General features: G+C 34.7%; 1 protein-coding gene across 2 annotated transcripts in view; it reads right to left on the reverse strand.

Annotated features, from left to right (window-relative positions):
* Positions 1-1,562: 1,562 nt before the first annotated feature.
* The window catches only part of ITGB6 (integrin subunit beta 6), a 330,575-nt gene continuing 312,819 nt past the window's right edge, over positions 1,563-19,318 (reverse strand). For both annotated transcript variants that reach the window (XM_053698353.1, XM_053698352.1), the window contains 2 exons: positions 5,767-5,933; positions 1,563-3,222 (listed from right to left, as the gene is read on the reverse strand). In XM_053698353.1, coding sequence (XP_053554328.1) covers positions 3,133-3,222; positions 5,767-5,933 — 257 coding nt within the window. In that variant the 3' untranslated portion in view covers positions 1,563-3,132. The remainder of the gene's footprint in view (positions 3,223-5,766; positions 5,934-19,318) is intronic.

Here is a 19,318-nt window from a genome sequence, read left to right on the forward strand (position 1 = left end):
CCTACACTTTAACAACAGCTTACCATATATTTCACCTTCTGCAAAAAAAGGGTTAAACAAATAAAGTCCCCCTCCTTAAGAGCTCTGTTTGTGGCTCCAGAACATGGATTTACCTATGTGTTTACCTATGAGCGAAAACATTTACACCCGAGCGATAAGAGGTTTATCACAAGGTTTTGTGCTTGTCTGGATTACCGCTTTTATTATGAGTTGAAAGTAAACACCATCACTTGAGCGCAATCGCAATTGACGCTAGAATGATTACCGCTCTAGTTAACTGTATTGTGAAACTAAGAAAATATTGCACACAAAAGTTATAAAGGCTCAAAGATTTGAGGCAAGCAAAGGGCTTTAACATAGAGATACATACATATACATGTTTAAAAATATATATATATTTATATATGTCTATATATGTGTACATATGTATTTATGTATTAATATGTATTTACAGACATATATACACATATAAACACATAAATACATATGTACACATATATAGACATATATATAAGTGCATTGGAGCTCTTTGCCATTTAGTAGATGAAAACATGTAAAATCATATTTATGCAATATTCATCTTTAATCAAGGTTTTAACTATGTATTTTACTGTAAATATCTCACATTCCAATGTCCTGCACATAGCAGAATATGTTCTATGTATTTCTAAATAGATATTCATATATATATATATATATATATATATATATATATATATATATATATATATATATATATATATATAGATAGATAGATAGATAGATAGATAGATAGATAGATAGATAGATAGATAGATAGATATCAAAATAACAAGAGTATTGCATTGAGCAATGATACTTTTTTTATTGGACTAACTATACATTTATAAGTTGACAAGCTTTCGGAAGAGTTCCTTCCTTTATCAAGTCTGAAGCAATACTTGAAGTATTGCTTCAGACTTGATAAAGGAAGAACTCTTCCGAAAGCTTGTCAACTTATAAATGTATAGTTAGTCCAATAAAAAAAGTATCATTGCTCAATGCAATACTCTTGTTATTTTGATATCTAAATCTCTGGACTAACATGGCTACTCCAATCAACGTGTATATATATATATATATATATATATATATATATATATATATACCTGTATATAAATCATTGTAAATATTTGCATAGGAAATTAGTACATCTAAGCAAGTATCCCCGCTTGCCCCCAGAAATTCTTAATATGCAATGTTTCCAATGCACAAGAGAATTGTGGGTAAGATATGCAAATTAGGTATGCAAATTCTCAGTTTTGTTGCTTCAAAATACTGTTTTAACACAGCGATCCTTTAAAACAGGAATATGACAGTAAACCAGAAATCACTCACTATACAAGCCTGTTTCGTTCTTTTTAGAACTCATCAGTAGGAGATAGATTTCTGATTGCTGCATTGGAAAAGCTATTTTCATGGTTAAACCAAAATTCATTAAAATTATGGGGGGGGGAGATAAAAAACTGAAATTAAAATCCTCCATGTCTCAAAATTAAATCAATGTAAATATTTGCATAGGAAATTAGTACATCTAAGCAAGTATCCCTGTATATATATATATATATATATATATATATATATATATATATATATATATATATATATATATATAGGTATAGATTAATATTATACCAAAAGACAATCAGATATGTGTAGAAATATTGATTTATAAATAAATAGTACATATTCTGCTATGTGTAGAACATTGTTATGTGAAATATTCATATTTTCATGTCGGGTTAGCGCAAAGGAGAATATGCAACCAGGTTTGCGCAAGAGTAGGTGTTTTATTCCACTTTGTTTTCTCCCTTGACTTATATTGGGAAATACATGAGCGCACACGTGATATTAGAATTACAGATATTTGTCCTCTTTGGGTTACCACAAGGGAGAAAACAGTTTACTTTCAACTCATAATATGAGCCCAACCCGACGAGCGCAATTAACGCTCAAGCGGAAGCATTAATTTGCGCTCCACTAGTAATCTAGCCCTTAGTGTGCCATTTTAGCATTAGAATATTGCCTTAATAATCAGATCAACGTGAGGTCCCAGACATAATTTTGGTGCATGTGAGCAGATTACATCTAGAATGAAATCTGTTCCTAGAAAGAAAGAAATTTCAAACAAGAAAAGGTTTAACCTATTTCAGCGTGCTAATAGTGCCATTATAGTGATAAAGTGACCTGCTCTTCTATTGGAATGGAATGAACTCCATTATTATTGATAACACTACTATTGCTAAAGATTTGGTGGTGAACATTGTTTGACATTATTTCCTATGAGTATTTTCTTTCAGATTAGTTTAGGGGAAGTGAATGTGCAGTTATTAGGGATTTATTACTGAAATGTCACAACAAAGAAACATGAAAGTGCCTGTTGTTAACCATTTTGCTGTCAGAATGGACAGAAAGACATTCCTCCTGGCCTAATAATTATTCCCTAACCATGCACCAACATTTTGTGGCTCCCAGGTACCATTTTTATGTTCACAGTCTGGTTGCAATTAAATGAATTCATACTGAAGTAGTTAGGCACTTAACATTATAGGGTTTAAAAAGTGTGTACTTCACATGTGAGGAAATATTGGTTGTCCTAAAACAGGGGTTATCAACCTTGGCTCTCCAGAGCTTTTGGAACTACATTTCCCATGATACACAGACACTTTAAGCTGGCTTAGCATTATGGAAAATGTAGTTTCAAAACCTCTGAAGAGCCAAGGTTGATGACCCCTGTCCTAAAGTGTCACCCTGTACAGCTAAAATTATATCTTTAGGAAAAATACAGCAATTTTGACTTTCCCACTACAGTTATTGCACTGCAAACATGTAGCAAACATAACTGACACATAATAACCTAAATTCAGAAATGTGTCCTACACATAGGGTTTTAACCCTGAATTTCCAGCAACTTTGTTTTTTGTTGTAGTGTTTGCACAATCCAGTCTAAAGGACGCCTACTTGCCCATTCTCACAGTGATAGGCTGTACCTTGTATTTACAGTCTATTAAAATCACTAAGCTTATTACTAATGGGACCCACATGATAGGCTTTGATATTATGGCTTAGACCTGTCAAAACAGTTCAGTAGATTTATGGGTGTCTGTGATATTGTCATGCAATGCCATCTTTCTGCTTCTCTGGAAGTTTGTAGGTCACATTTTTAAATGTAGTGGTAGATCCTCTGTACAGTGGGTTTGTACCCTAAAAGAAAAACGAGATAAAAAAATAAAAAAGAGAGTTATTGTAGCGTTACAGTATACAGTATTTTTAACTGTAAATTTACTTTTATTTTTATTTATTTTTTAATTGTGAATTTGTGGTAAAGTGCTTTAAAAAAATAATGAAAGACAACTAAATTACCCTTCCTGGCATACAAGGGAGTAAAATCATCACTAAGTACGTGTTACTGGCAACCAAAGGGATGAAATGACTACTCAGGTATAAAAAATATACATGGTGGGATAAAGGGTGGGGGCCTAAGGTTGAGCTTTTGGGTAAACATTGTGTGGCCCTCACCTACCACCTATGACCAGTCATCTATAGGTCATCTGGTATTTTTATGGAGCACAGCTGGCAAGCCTAATTGCTGTCTTTTTCATGCGAAAAGAGCTACATAAATAATACAAATCCTGACAAAACCTCAAATCAAAATGGTGACCTATTACGCTAATGCATATGTCATATGTGCTTTCACTTGAATCCAATAACATTATAAAGGATCCAGCACCTACTTTTTCTGATGTAAAGTTCATAGTGATTAATGAGTCCTCTGCATCCTCATCACATATTACCAAAATTTCCACCAACAACAATTTCTGGATTATAAAGACCTTTATTTAAGCTTTGGGTCACAGAAGGCTTTTTGTGAACAAAAGCTTGAATAAAGTTGTTTTTCAAATGACATGTTAGTGTTGGTGGAAGCTTTGTTGACTACAATTAAAATGGTCATATTTGTATAAATATCATAGTAAATATATGTTTGTAATACAATTACAGCTTATTTTATAGAGTTTCATTAAATATAACATATGAGTGCATTTAGTTTTGGATAGAAGCACTTTTGCATTATGCTTCAATTAGCAAAACAACTTCCATTAAAAGTAGTTTTAGCAGCCTATATACATATGCTACATGTGAACATTGCACCCTTATTCAAATATGGTGCCTACTCAGAGACCTCCAGGTTATTTGTATAATGTTATCACAAACACAACATATGCCCCCTATACTGGTGTTTGAAGTTGGGTGTACTGGTCATATGTATGTATGTCCCTGTAACAGTAATAACTTTTACTAGAAGCATTTTTGTTAATACAAGTATACTGTAAAAATGTTTCTATTCAAAATTGAAATATACTTGTGCACTTTTCAATAAGATATTATTACACCTCTTTAAAGGGACAGTAAAGTCATAATCAGATATTCATGATTTAGACAGAGCATACAATTTTAAACAACTCTCTAAATAACTTCTATGATTTAATTTGCTTCCTTCTCTTGTTATCCTTTGCAGAAAGGTTTATCTAGGAAAGCCCAGGAGCAGCAAAGAACCTAGGTTGTAGCTGCTGATTGGGGGCAGCATGTATATACCGATTGTCATTGGCTCACTCATGTGTTCAGTTAGAAACCAGCAGAGCATTGCTGCTCCTTCAACAAATGATACCAAGAGAATGAAGGAAATTAGATAATATAAGTAAACTGGAAAGTTGTTTAAAATTGTATGTTCTACCTAAATCATGAAAGCAAATTTTTGGGTTTCAGGTCCCTTCAAGTGAAGAAGGGCATTTTTTATAAAGTGCATGATTTTGGAATTAGAGTTTCAAGACTGTTAAATGTGATTTTAACCTACATTAATAAAAAATAAAAAGAGTGTAGGGACAGAATATGGAAATGTAAGACATGTGATGCAGACCATAATGGCATGAGATGATAGAAAAAAAAGTCTTTGTGTAGAAACTGGTCAGTGATATAATAAACCCAGGGACCGTAACAGTACTGATATTCAAATCTTCTAGTTCCATTTAACAGGTATTATGTGCCCTTGTAGTCATGAAAGATTACAACATTGTTCAGGGTAAAAGTTTGCCTTAATACAATTACCCCTGTGTCTAGAGCAGCAACAATTAATGAAGAATAATTCCATTGAATAATGCCTTGACACTCCCAGAGTCCCAGGTGGCCCTCCAAGGAGATAGCAATGGTTTATAACTGGTCTAAAGTTGGCAGCATGTTTGTGAGAAACATAAATGAGGCAAAAATGAGCTAAAATGGGTGAAGGAGGGGAGATAGGATGCAGAAGATTCCTCACTACCCAGGGCAGAACAAATCTTAAAGGAATAGTCTAGTCAAAATTAAACTTTCATGAGTCAGATAGAGCATGCAATTTTAAGCCACTTTCTAATTTACTCCTTTTATCAATTTTCTTTGTTCTCTTGGTATCTTTATTTGAAAAAGCAAGAATGTAAGATTAGGAGCCTTCCCATTTTTAGTTCAGCAACTGGGTACCGCTTGCTGATTGGTGGCAAATAAAGATACCAAAGAACGTGGGAAAATTTAGAATAGGAGTAAATTAGAATTGCTGCTCTATCGATATCATGAAAGTTTAATTTTGACTAGACTATTCCTTTAAATACACCCTTGCAACTTAACCAAATAAAACTGTATACACATTTAGGTCTTTCCTTTTGTCATAGAAAGCAGTTATTAATTATAAAATGCATTTTAAATATATATATTTATACATACTGTATCCCATCTGGCTTTCAGCCTTTCAGCTTCAAATTTGGCAACTTCCTTGCGATCATGCAGAGATACCAGCAGCTTCCATATACAGAGAATAACAATACCAATCACAACAATAGCAACTGACACGCCCAGCAAAATCATGGGAACGTTTGGTGGCTGTGGGCAATCTGTAGGGAAAATGCACAAATGAAACTGTGTACTTCCCACATACATTTTACAGACAGGTTGGTTAATGCATGGTGTAGACTTCCAACAGAAGTAGCACAGAGGAATAGGACATCTGCTGAGGCTATCATAAGCAATCGTATCCACTGTCAATATTTATGTTTTTATGTTTTAATTAATTCTCAATAAAGATTACACTCACAGAATTATTTAGATTGAGATAATTTTTTATTGAACAATCTACTCAATACACAAATAATTCCATTTGGATGACAGCATTTCAAACAAGATAGATATATTCAAGTGTTACAGTCTCTCCATATATATAATTCTTTTGACATATTGAACTTGTGTATTTCAGAGAAAAGCCCTGACATGGGCAAGAATCTATTTTTAAGTGTTCCAGAATTATTTAAAGGGACATGCTCAAAAACAACATGCTCATATACATTAGAGCTAGTAATTTTGCATTAGTGACCTTAGATAACTAAGGGCAATATTATGAGTGGAGCAGTATTTAATGCTCTTGCTCGTGCACTAACGCTTAGATATACAGCACAGGTTTCAGCGCAAGAGCTGCAACCTGCGCCGCCCTTAATTTCACCTCGCACATCAGGGTATCCAATAAACTCCGCCGGCAGCTCATAAAGTGCCGTAAGTCAGATAAACTAGCAATATCCAGAAATGAGCGTAAATACAAATTTCTGGAGTAGCTAGTGTCTTACGGCACTTTAGAAACTGCCGGCGCCTAAGAAAAGTAAAAAAAAAAATCTAATCTCCCGTAAAAGTCTAACATGCCTCCCAAAAATAAGCCTGACACATAAAACCTCTACATCCGTAATCCCCCCTCTCACAACAAATAATAAATGTATTAACCCCTAAAATGACAACCCCCCCACAACGCAATATGCCTAATTAAACTATTAACCCCTATATCCGCCATTAAACCCACAACGCAAGTAATAACTAAATTATTAACCTCTAAATCCGCCAACCCCGACATTGCAAACTACCTATTAAAACTATTAACCCTTAATTCACCATTAACCCACAATGCAAACTATCTATTAAAGTATTAACCCCTAAACTGCCAAAGCCCACAACGCAATAAACCTAACACCCCCTAACCTAACACAACCTAAATGAACCCAAATTACCTAAATTACAAAATACTAACACTACTTTAAAAATAAAAATAAACTAAGTATAAATTAAAGGGACAGTCCAGCCAAAATTAAAACTCTGGGGTAGACTGTCCCTTTAAGCTACAATTACAGAAAATAAAAAAAATGTAAGATTCCATAAAATAAAAAAAAATTACCAAATTTTAAAAAATTATACCTAATCCCTATGAAAATAAAAAAGCCCCCCAAAATAAAAACACCCCCTACTCTAAGAATAAACTACCAGTAGCACTTAAAAGGGATTTTTGCAGGGCATTGCCCCAAGATAATCAGCTCTTTTACAACAAAATTCAGAAAAAAGTCCCCCCTAACAATAAAAACCCCCCACCCACCAAACCTCCCAAAATAAAAGAACCTAACACTAAAAAACCTAAACTACCCATTGCCCTGAGAAGGGCATTTTTTGGGCATTGCCCTTAAAAGGCATTTAGCTCTTTTACTGCCCACCCTAATCTAAATAAATAAAAAAAAAAAAAATTAAAAAGTATAACCCCCAGGTTGATACTCACCATTCCTGAAGTCCGGCGGAGAAGGTCCTGTCCCATGCGGTGAAGTCTTCTTCCAAGCGGCAAACTCTTCTTCCAGGAACAATCCGGCATGGAGCGGAGGGCGGAGATGAAGACCAGCAACCCTGGAACTGAAGACTGGCGACCCTGGAACTGAAGACTGGCGATCGCAGAGCCATAGAGCGTTGAGGATCCTCTTCGTACAATTGCCGCCGTACACTGGATAGAGAATTCAAGGTACGCGATTAAAAATGGCATCCCTTGAATTCCTATTGGCTGATTTGATTCTTCAAATTCAAATCAGCCAATAGGATGAAAGCTACTCAAATCATATTGGCTGTTCAAATCAGCCAATAGGATGTGAGCTACTAAAATACTATTGGCTGTTCAAATCATGGCTCCGCAGTCGCCGGTCTTCAGTTCCAGGGTTGCCGGTCTTCAGTTCCAGGGTCGCCGGTCTTCATCTCCGCCCTCCGTTCCGTGCCGGATTGTTCCTGGAAGAAGAGGTCGCTGCTTGGAAGAAGACTTCACCGCATGGGACAGGACCTTCTCCGCCGGACTTCAGGAATGGTGAGTATCACCCTGGGGGTTAGACTTAGGTTTATTTTTAAATTTTTTATTTAGATTAGGGTGGGCAGTAAAAGAGCTAAATGCCCTTTTAAGGGCAATGCCCAACAAATGCCCTTTTCAGGGCAATGGGTAGTTTAGTTTTTTTAGTGTTAGGTTCTTTTATTTTGGGGGGGTTTGGTGGGTGGGGGGTTACTGTTATGGGGGACTTTATGTATTTTGTTGTAAAAGAGCTGATTATCTTGGGGCAATGACCTGCAAAAAGCCCTGTTATTATTTTGGTGGGGCTTTTTTATTTTCATAGGGATTAGGTATAATTTTTAAAAATTTGGTAATTTTGTTTTTTATTTATGTAATCTTGCATTTTTTTTATTTTCTGTAATTGTAGCTTAAAGGGACAGTCTACCCCAGAATTTTAATTTTGACTAGACTGTCCCTTTAATTTATACTTAGTTTATTTTTATTTATTAAAGTATTTTTTTTTTTTAATAGTAACTTTAGTATTTTGTAATTTAGGTAATTTGGGTTCATTTAGGGGGTGTTAGGTTAGGGGGTGTTAGGTTTATTGCGTTGTGGGCTTTGGCAGTTTAGGGGGTTAATACTTTAATAAGTAGTTTGCGTTGTGGGTTAATGGAGGATTAGGGGTTAATAGTTTTAATAGGTAGTTTGTGATGTTGGGGTTGGCGGATTTAGGGGTTAATAATTTAGTTATTACTTGTGGTGTGGGTTTGATGGCGGATATAGGAGTTAATAATTTAATTATTACTTGCGGTGTGGGTTTGATGGCGGATATAGGGGTTAATAATTTAGTTATTACTTGCGGCGTGGGTTTGATGGCGGATATAGGGGTTAATACACTTTATTAGTTATTGTGGTGGGGGATTGCGGTTGACAGGTAGATAGATATTGCGCATGCGTTAGGTGTTAGTTTATTTTTGCAGGCAGTTTTGGGAGTTACGGTGCTCCCATACTCAGCGCAAGGCCTGCTGCGGCTGCCTTGTATGGTGAGGTGAAAATTGAGTATTGGATACCGATTTGCTACGCGGCCCCATGTTAGCTTATGGGAGTAAAAATTGCGGGCGACGGGTGAAATATATGTGCCGCATTTATATGCGGCGCTGTATATAGGATACCAAAACAGTGCAAAAAACAGCGTCGCCGGCTTTTGCGGGCGATGCCGCATATGTAATGGGGCCCTAGAAGTAAGCTTTTTGCACTCGTTGGGTAGTGCTCGTATTACAAGTTGAAAGTAAAAAGTTTTCGCTCACACACTAACCTGATGTGTGCAAAAAGCTGAAGTTAGAATATCACGATCACGTTAATATATTCCTTTATAGAAGTCAATAGAGAAAAAAAAAGTGGAAAAAAACCCAATACCCAACTTGTGTGCAAACCCGATCGCATATTCTCAAGTGCGCTAACCTGACATGAAAATATGAATATTTCACATTCCAATGTTCTTCACAACATAAAAGAATATGTTCTACTTATTTCTACATATATCTGATGGTATTTAGGTACAATATATAGCTATATATATATATATATATATATATATTTATATATATATATATATATATATATAAAAATGATATGTAGGTATAAAAATATACAGATAAATATATAGTAATATATATGTAGAACATTGAAATGGTAAATATTTATAGTAAATACCAGAATAACCCTTTATTAAATATGAATATTGCATAAATATGTTTTTACATGTTTTCATCTACTTAACTGCAAAGGGCTCCAATACACTTTTATATATGTCTATATATGTATACATATATATTTATGTGTTTATATGTGTCTGTAAATACATATATACACATATAAACACATAAATACATCTGTACATATATATACTGTGTATATATATATATATATATATATATATATACATACATACATATGCATCTTAAGACATGTATTTGTATGTATCTCTTTGTTAAAGCCCTTTGCCTGTCTTTTTTTTACACCTGAGACCTTATATTTTTGAGCCCTTATAACATTTTTGTGCAATTTGTTTTTTTATATAACTTTTTATTAGATAGTGTTATTATGAGTGTAACTGTACTTTTAAATGTATTTTGTGACACTTTTTTGTTTTGCTAAACAGTTAACCAAAGCTCTGAGGTCTCTATCTAAGCGCGCGATAACTTTAATTACATTCAAGTGATCGCGTTTACTTTCAACTTCATCTACACACGCAAACAGTCGTGATAAACCCAATATCACTTGTGCAAAACTGTTAGCGAGTCACTAGTAGTCTAGCCCTATGTGTTTAACCCTCACACAGAGGTAATGTCCCATTTGTGATCTGTAAGCCTTTCCGCTTTCAAGAAAAACTTTACCTATGTGTTTAAATATTTATGGGGGCACATAGTTACTCAGGGTTAGTAATACCAAAAGCCATTTTTTGCATTAAGATGTCCCTCTAAAATAAATGAATGCTCAGATTAATGTTAATTTCATGTTATCATTAATTGATTTTCCCTTGTACAAAAGTATAACCTGAAATTCACCTAGATTACGAGTTTTGTGTTACGCTTTTAACGCAAAAAAATTGCAATTTCAGCGTAAAAGCAGTAACGCAGCTATTGTGAGTCGTGTCGGTATAGCTATACCGCAAGCATTTTAGCCTGTAACGCAACGTCTATTCCACACTCAAAAAAATGATGTTTTTGCCTGGGATTTTCATAGAGCCATAACTAAAATGTTACACTAACACCCATAAACTATCTATTAACCTCTAAACCGCCACCCTCCCGCATCGCAAACACTATATTAAACCTATTAACCCCTAATCTGCCGCCAACCCACAACGCGACTATTAAATACATTTATTAACCCCTAATCTGCTGCTCCCGACATTGTCGACACTAATAAAAATTGTTAACCTCTATCCCGCTACTCTCCGACATCGCCGACACTATACTAAAGTTATTAACCCCTAAACCTCCGGCCTCCCACATTTCCGCAACTAAATAAACATATTAACCCCTAACGGCCGGCTCCCCACATCCTATCTCTGCCACTAAATAAACCTATTAACCCCTAAACCGCCGCCCCCACATCGCAAAACACTAAATTAAACTATTAACTCCTAAACCTAACACCCGCTAACTTTAAATTAAAATTACAATATAACTATATTTAAATAAAAACTTACCTGTGAAATAAAAATAAACCTAACATTAAGCTTTAAATTAACCTAACCTTACTATTCTAATAAAATAAAAAATACTACCATTTAAAAAATCTAAATTACACTACGATAAAAATTAAAAAATCTAAAATTACAGAAAATAATAAACACTAAATTACGAAAAACTAAAAAACACTAATCTTACAAAAAAATTACACCTAATCTAATAGCCCTATAAAAATAAAAAAGCCCCCCCAAAATAAAAACACCCCCTAGCCTACAATAAACTACCAATAGCCCTTAAAAGGGCCTTTTGGAGGGCATTGTCCTAAATTAAACAGCTCTTTTACCTGTAAAAAAAATAAAAAGTTCCCCCAACAGTAAAACCCACCACCCAACCAACCCCCAAAATAAAAAAAAATAACTCTAAAAAAACCTAAGCTACCTATTGCCCCTAAAGGGGTATTTGTATGATCATTGCCCTTAAAAGGGCATTCAACTCTTTTTCATTGCCCTTAAAAGGGCATTTAGCTTTTTTTCAAAAGCCGAAAGCCTAATCTGAAAAAAAACCCCCCCAAAAATAAAAAAAATACCTAACACTAACCCCAGAATATCTATTCATGGTTGCTGAAGTCCGGACTTCCGTGGGAGGGAGAAGTCTTCATCCAGCCGGCGACATCTTCATCCATTGTGGGAGTGTCTTCTATCTTCATCCAGGCAGAGTGGAGTGGAGCGGCAAAGACATCCAGCGTGCAGCGTCCTCTTCTTACGGTCGCCGCCGTACACTGAAGCTTCAATAGGTAGCCGTTTCAAAATGGCGTACCTTGCATTCTTATAGGCTGATTTGATTCTTCAAATTCAAATCAAGTTTAAAACAGCCAATAGGATGAGAGCTAATGAAATCCTATTGGCTGATTTGAACAGCCAATAGGATTTCAGTAGCTCTCATTCTACTGAATCAAATCAGCCAATAGGAATGCAAGACTTCTCGCCGCCTGGATGTCCGGACTTCAGCAACTGTGAGTAGATATTCTGGGGTTAGTGTTAGGTAATTTTTTTATTTTTTGGGGTGGTTTTTTTTCAGATTAGGGTTTGGGCTTTTGAAAAAGAGCTAAATGCCCTTTTAAGGACAATGAAAAAGAGCTGAATGCCCTTTTAAGGGCAATTCCTATACAAATGCCACTTTAGGGGCAATGGGTAGCTTAGGTTTTTTTGGAGTTAGGTTTTTTTATTTTGGGGGGTTGGTTGGATGGTGGGTTTTACTCTTGGGGACTTTGTGTTTTTTTTTACAGGTAAAAGAGCTATTTAACTTAGATCTATTGGTAGTTTATTGTAGGCTAGGGTGTGTTTTTATTTTGGGGGGCTTTTTTATTTTTATAGGGCTATTAGATTAGGTGTAATTGTTATTATTTTGATAATTTCATTTCGCTTAGTGTTTTTTTATTTTTCGTAATTTAGTGTTTATTAATTTTTTGTAATTTTAGATTTTTAAATTTTTCTCGCAGTGTTAGGTTTTTTTAAAATTTGTAATTCATAATTTTTTAGTTGGTAGTATTTTTTATTTTATTAGAATAGTAAAGCTAATTTATAGTTTAATGTGAGGTTTATATTTTAAAATATAGTTATATTGTAATTTTAATTTAAAGTTAGGGGGTGTTAGGTTTAGGGATTAATAGTTTAATTTAGTGTTTTGCGTTGTGGTGGGCCGGCGGTTTAGGGGTTAATAGGTTTATTTAGTTGTGGAGATGTGGGTGGCCGGAGGTTTAGGGGTTAATAGGTTTATTTAGTGGCGGGGATGTGGGAGGCCTGAGGTTTAGGGGTTAATAACTTTATTATAGTGTCGGCAAGCGGCAGAATAGGGGTTAATAACTTTATTATAGTGTCGGTGATGTCGGGGAGTGGCGGAATAGGGGTTAATTACTTTATTATAGTGGCGGTGATGTCAGGGAGCGGCGGAATAGGGGTTAATAACTTTTATTAGTGTCAGCGATGTTGGGAGCGCCAGATTAGGGGTTAATAACTTTATTTATGTGTCGGCGATGTCGGGGGGCAGCAAATTATGGGTGTTTAGACTTGGGGTTTATATTAGGGTGTTAGGTTTAAACATAGTTTTTTCCCCCCCATAAACATCAATGGGGTTGCGTTACAGAGAATTTTCATTCCGCAATCGCAGGTGTTATTTTTTTTCTAACACTCTCTCCCCATTGATGTCTGTGGGGAAAAGCGTGTACGAGCACGTCAAATCAGCCCTTGGATTTTGTGTGGTATGGAGCTTAACGCCACCATATCGCATGTACAAGAGGCTTTTCAGTAACTCGTAATAGCAGCGATATGGGGGTGAAATAACGCAACTTTTTGGCATTAGTTTCGTACCCTGTTTAGCACAAAACTCGTAATCTAGGTGTTTATTTATTATTTTATTTCAAGAATGTGCTTGGAGTCACGCTTCTTGCATTAAAACCTCAATCAGATGTCCTTTGTGGTATACAGTAGAACATAAGCATTCAACCCATTGTAAACTAAATTTAAATGAAATATGAATACAACTCTAAGGAAAATTTAGTATATAAAAATATTTTTATAATTTTTTTTTATTATTATTTAAATATTTTCAACACTATTGAATTTATATCTATCTAAATGTACTTGATGACATGAAAAAAACAATAGGCTGGTTTGGCTATTTTGTGTCATTCTTTGAATAACCACTTGATGACGCTATAAGCTAAATGTAAATGCAATGTGCAACACAAACCCATTTGCTATTGCTGATAATTACTTAATTCAAGCTGACAACCGTCTTTCTGTTTCTGCAATAATTTGCTTACTGACAACATGCCAATAATGTAACATATATTTGCTGTCAATATATAAAATATTAAACAATCATATTATAATTGTTTCGATAACAGTTCAGATAATAATAATAAGCGGACCACTTCCCAGGAAAAAAAATCAGCTAATATAATGCTCTATATACGTTGTCGCTCTATAAATACTCAGAGATCAAAAGTAACATAATAACTTTGTTAAAAATATAACAAATTAATTATCTGATGGGTTATTAGGTGAAATAAAGACATTATAAATAAAATGGATAAAGTTACTTATTTTATATTAGATTAAAGGGACATGTAAGTCAAAATTAAATAGACATAAAAGTCAACATTTTTCTTTCATGATTCAGAGAGAGCATACAGTTTTTGTTTTGTTTTTTTAATTAATTTTTTATTGAGATTTTGAGAAATGTAACATAAAAGATTCGTCTATAGACAATAATAACATAGAAATAGGATATAAATTGTTATCACACAAACAAAACAAAGAAGCAGATAGGTTACGGCTTTAGACGTCGATTCTGTGCTCCTGTAGAACAGTATAAACAAGTAATTGTTATCAATATAATAAAAGGTATGTTGCTAAAGAGATGGAGGAGCTTTAACTATAAAGTGTATAGCTATGTCTTGTATTTTAATTGTCTGTGTGAAGATAAAGAGATCTACAATATGAAATAAATAAATAGAAGTGACATTTCTGAACATGCTTGACTAATATGTAAGAAAATATTTCGGACAAGATATAATGGAACCTCAGTTTTATATTATATAAAAAGAAAAATGTTCCCCACATTTCCTTAAAGAACACTCATGAAGCTATATAGTCTAATAAAATTGGGGAAAGGGGAGTTAGCTTTTTGTTTTGGTCACTCTTGGACCAAAGTATATAGGGAAGGTGGAGGGTGAGTTCAGTGGGCAAGAGCCCCTTCCAGGATGACAGAACGATGTGGTGAAGGGAGTGAGTGAAGGTCATGTTATATGTATAGAGGGGTGGGTTCTAGGATGAATGACTTTCTGTTTACACTGAAAAGGAAGGGACATAGTCTAATCAAGGTATCATGACTTTTATAATAGGACTTATCCATTATATGTGATGGACATAAAGGGCTTGAGATATAATAACAGTGATCTGGTGTTAGTAAGATACTATGAGTAATGTTCTATATGATGTGTAGTAACTGAACCATTTCACTGTTAGAAAGCATCAAGTAGTAGATCATATAGGGTAGGTGATTATACTCTGAGGTCCCGGCCGAAGACCCAGTAATATAACACTGTAAATGTTAAGTAACATAGACATAGTATACTATCTCTAGTCAAGTAATTGGCTACTACAGTGAAAGATGTCTTGAGCATATATATGTACACAGACAGAGAGAGAGCGCCCTAGACACTGAAGGACCCAGCCAACACTAAAATATCCCCTTCAGCATAAATAAATAAACAGAATAAAAGTAATGTAAAAGAGAAGTGTCAGCGCTAATCAGCTAGGGTTAAGGTGGAAAATGTGTATACACTGATTGCAGCGTATGAAGATAAACAACTGATTACTATGTGTTCAATAGAACAACTGAAACTTTGAGTCTTCTCAAAAAATATATCGAGACAGAAGAGTAACATTAAAAGAAATACTTGTGTGATAGGGCTGGTATTTATGCAATAATTATGCAACAATAACTAAGCAATAGATATCTATAAGGCACAGCAATATACAAATAAACAGAGAATAATATACAATATAAGACAATTTATTAAAACACATATAAAAGAGAGGAAGTCTCCCCAGACAAGCGTAATAATGGTAGCCAATATGCTAACTGATCATTTGGAAAAAATTTGAATCGAAAAAATGTTCAAAGAATAAAATATACCTCAATGAGAGGAAGTTAATAAAAAGTACCTTTTGGGAATAGGAAAATAGTAGCAACAGCACTTTTAGAAAGTCCTCTGTGTATCCAGGAATAAACTGCGATGCAGATATAGATAGCTGTCCCTTTTGAAATAGTAGCGGTCTGTAGATGTGGATGGTTGGATCAGTTGCGTAAAGTATATTTTACAATCAAACTTGTTTTCCGTGATGCGGCTCTGGGTAACTGCTCTGAGTAGATTAAAATTATATTTAGACAGAGATCGACTGGCGTGTGCAACTCACAAGAGCAGCTGACATCTGTATTTCGCAGCTGAGTTTGATCCGCGTCTCTGTAGGTCCGCCGTTGAATGTAAAGGTCAAAGGGCACCAAATATAAAGTGCAAATTGTCACAAATAGCGCTGTAGTAAAAAGAGTAAAGGTGATTGCCACTAAATAGTGGTTATGTGTGGCTATAAGCAAGCCAAATGTCCAAAGATAGGGTACTGGAATAAAATAATGTCCATAGTGTCCATTTCTGTCTGTATACACCTCCTTTCATTAGTATCTTGGGCTAGGTGTATTTGGGGACAAGAAAACAAAGCAGCTAAAGCAAGTAGTGATCCTGGTCAATGCGTTTCGCCCACGTTAGGGGCTTTATCAAGATTTATAATTTGTTACTCTTGCTTTGCTCTTTAAAAAGACCTCCTTGGTTTCCCATTGGTGGAAATGTTCAGCACTTATTGCCAATTAACTAAAGGTGGAATTTTTTAATCCTTAGTATGTGTAGTTAAGGTGGTAATACATGATAGACATTTGAAACATTAGTTTATAAAACTAATAACTTGCTGAGCCTTGTCATAAGCTAAATATTTATTGCTATAATATTGTATTTGACAATCAGAACTTGGTGTATAAATGAGTTAATAATAATGAATAACAATAAGATCAAGAATGAAATAATAAAATACTTTGCCTTATGTTAAGTATGTGTTTTTAATTGCAAAAATAGATATATCCCCTTTTTTGTAATTAAAAACACATACTTAACATTAGACAAAGTATTTTATTATTTCATTCTTGATCTTATTGTTATTCATTATTATTAACTCATTTATACACTAAGTTCTGATTTTCAAATACAAAATGATAGCGATAAATATTTAGCTTATGATAAGGCTCAGCAAGTTATTTGTTTTATAAACTAATGTTTCAAATGTCTATCATGTATTACCACCTTAACTGCACATACTAAGGATTAAAAAATTCCACCGTTAGTTAATTGGCAATAAGTGCTGAAAATTTCCACCAATGGGATACCAAGGAGGTCTTTTTAAAGAGCAAAGCAAGAGCAACAAATTATAAGTCTTGATAAAGCCCCTAACGTGGGCGAAACGCATTGACCAGGACTACTACTTGCTTTAGCTGCTTTGTTTTCTTGTCCCCAAATACACCTAGCCCAAGATACTAATGAAGGGAGGAGTATAAAGACAGAAAAGGACACTACGGACATTATTTTATTCCAATACCCTATCTTTGGACATTTGGCTTGCTTATTACCACACATAACCACTATTTAGTGGCCATCACCTTTACTCTTTTTACTACAGCGGTATTTGTTACAATTTGCACTTTATATTTGGTGCCCTTTGACCTTTACATTCAACGGCGGACCTACAGAGACGCGGATCAGACTCAGCTGGGAAATACCGCTGTCAGCTGCTCTTGTGAGTTGCACATGCCAGTCGATCTCTGTCTAAATATAATTTGGATCTACTCACAGCGGTTGCCCAGAGCCGCATCATGGAAAACAAGTTTGATTGTAAAATATACTCTATTGCTTAGTTATTGTTGCATAATTATTGCATAAATACCAGCCCTCTCACACCAGTATTTCTTTTAATATTACTATTCTTTCTTGATATATTTTTTGAGAAGAATCAACGTTTCAGTTGTTCTATTGAACACATAGTAATCAGTTGTTTATCTTCATACGCTACAATCAGTGTATACACATTTTCCACCTTAACCCTAGCTGATTAGCGCTGACACTTCTCTTTTACATATATATGTACATGTCAGACTGTCCTTACTTATCAATAGCGTGAGTAAATTAGACTGTAGACTGCTATAACGGCAGATTATACCTCTCTAACAAGTTAGTAGGATATAGAAATGCTCCTATGCTTAGGCCTGTAGCCATAATAAGACTCAAAGTAGAGTATGGCTTGTGATAATGAGTCACAGACTTGGGTAGGTAAATATTCTAGAAATAGCTTGTAGACATCAGACAATATGGGACAATATGGGCCTGATCTTGGGTTCAATATAGTCTAAAGGTGCATTCTGTGGGCCTATTAAATAAGTAAAAATTATCTATGCTATAGAAGGAATCCAGTTGGAGTTTTTGATTGGAAGTCTCCCTTTAAGATTTAGAGAAGTAGAATGTATATACTTGGAGCTAATGCCTAATAATTGTATAACTCTCTGTGTGAAACTGAGATATCTGGTATTGTGAATGTAAAAAAGTTTGCCAAACAGTGAGACTGTCATGCAGTGTCGATAGCGATGCTGCCCCAAGAACATAAGAGATTCACTAATTATATTGCATATTAAATGAGCAAATGTAGTGTATAATAATACTTCATGTATATAAAGGAATACATACGACCTTCTGACAGCTGATACTTAAACAACTGTGGATATTTAAATATCTTAGATACCCTCAGAGTTGGAAACATAGCATAATATATATATCAGGTCATACTTATTTAACATTACATTATATATGAGAACCTGCAGGTAATATGACTATCTCAGGACAATGTGTTGGATAAGGAACAATAACAGAAATAGTTCAGAAAATAGTAGATAACAGGTGCATAATACATGAGGTAGATGGCTATAATATATATGTCCTGAACTGTGAATTACTGAATTGCTTATAGAGCTCAATTTGGTCCTCTGCTCTCTAAATGTCTGTTGGGGGTATGCTATAGGGGAAGTCTAATTAAGATCTCTAAGTTAAGGTCATCTTATAAGATTTGCAGTAGGAGGGAATATATGCCAGGGACTAAAACATGGGAGACAGACCTCTAAATATATAAAAAGAACCTCTTCTGCAAACCATGAGTACATGCTCAGATATTAAAGTATTGTAAAACTTAGAAATGATGCAGGTTAACAGTGGAAAAACACTTCCATCAAGATTTTGGTAACCAACCAGTATTAACTAAAGTTAAGCTTGCTAAACCACAGTCTCAGAAGGACAAAATAAATCATACATTGTTTGGGA

This window comes from Bombina bombina, chromosome 1 (assembly GCF_027579735.1).
Source record: "Bombina bombina isolate aBomBom1 chromosome 1, aBomBom1.pri, whole genome shotgun sequence".
Taxonomy (NCBI): Eukaryota; Metazoa; Chordata; class Amphibia; order Anura; family Bombinatoridae; genus Bombina; species Bombina bombina.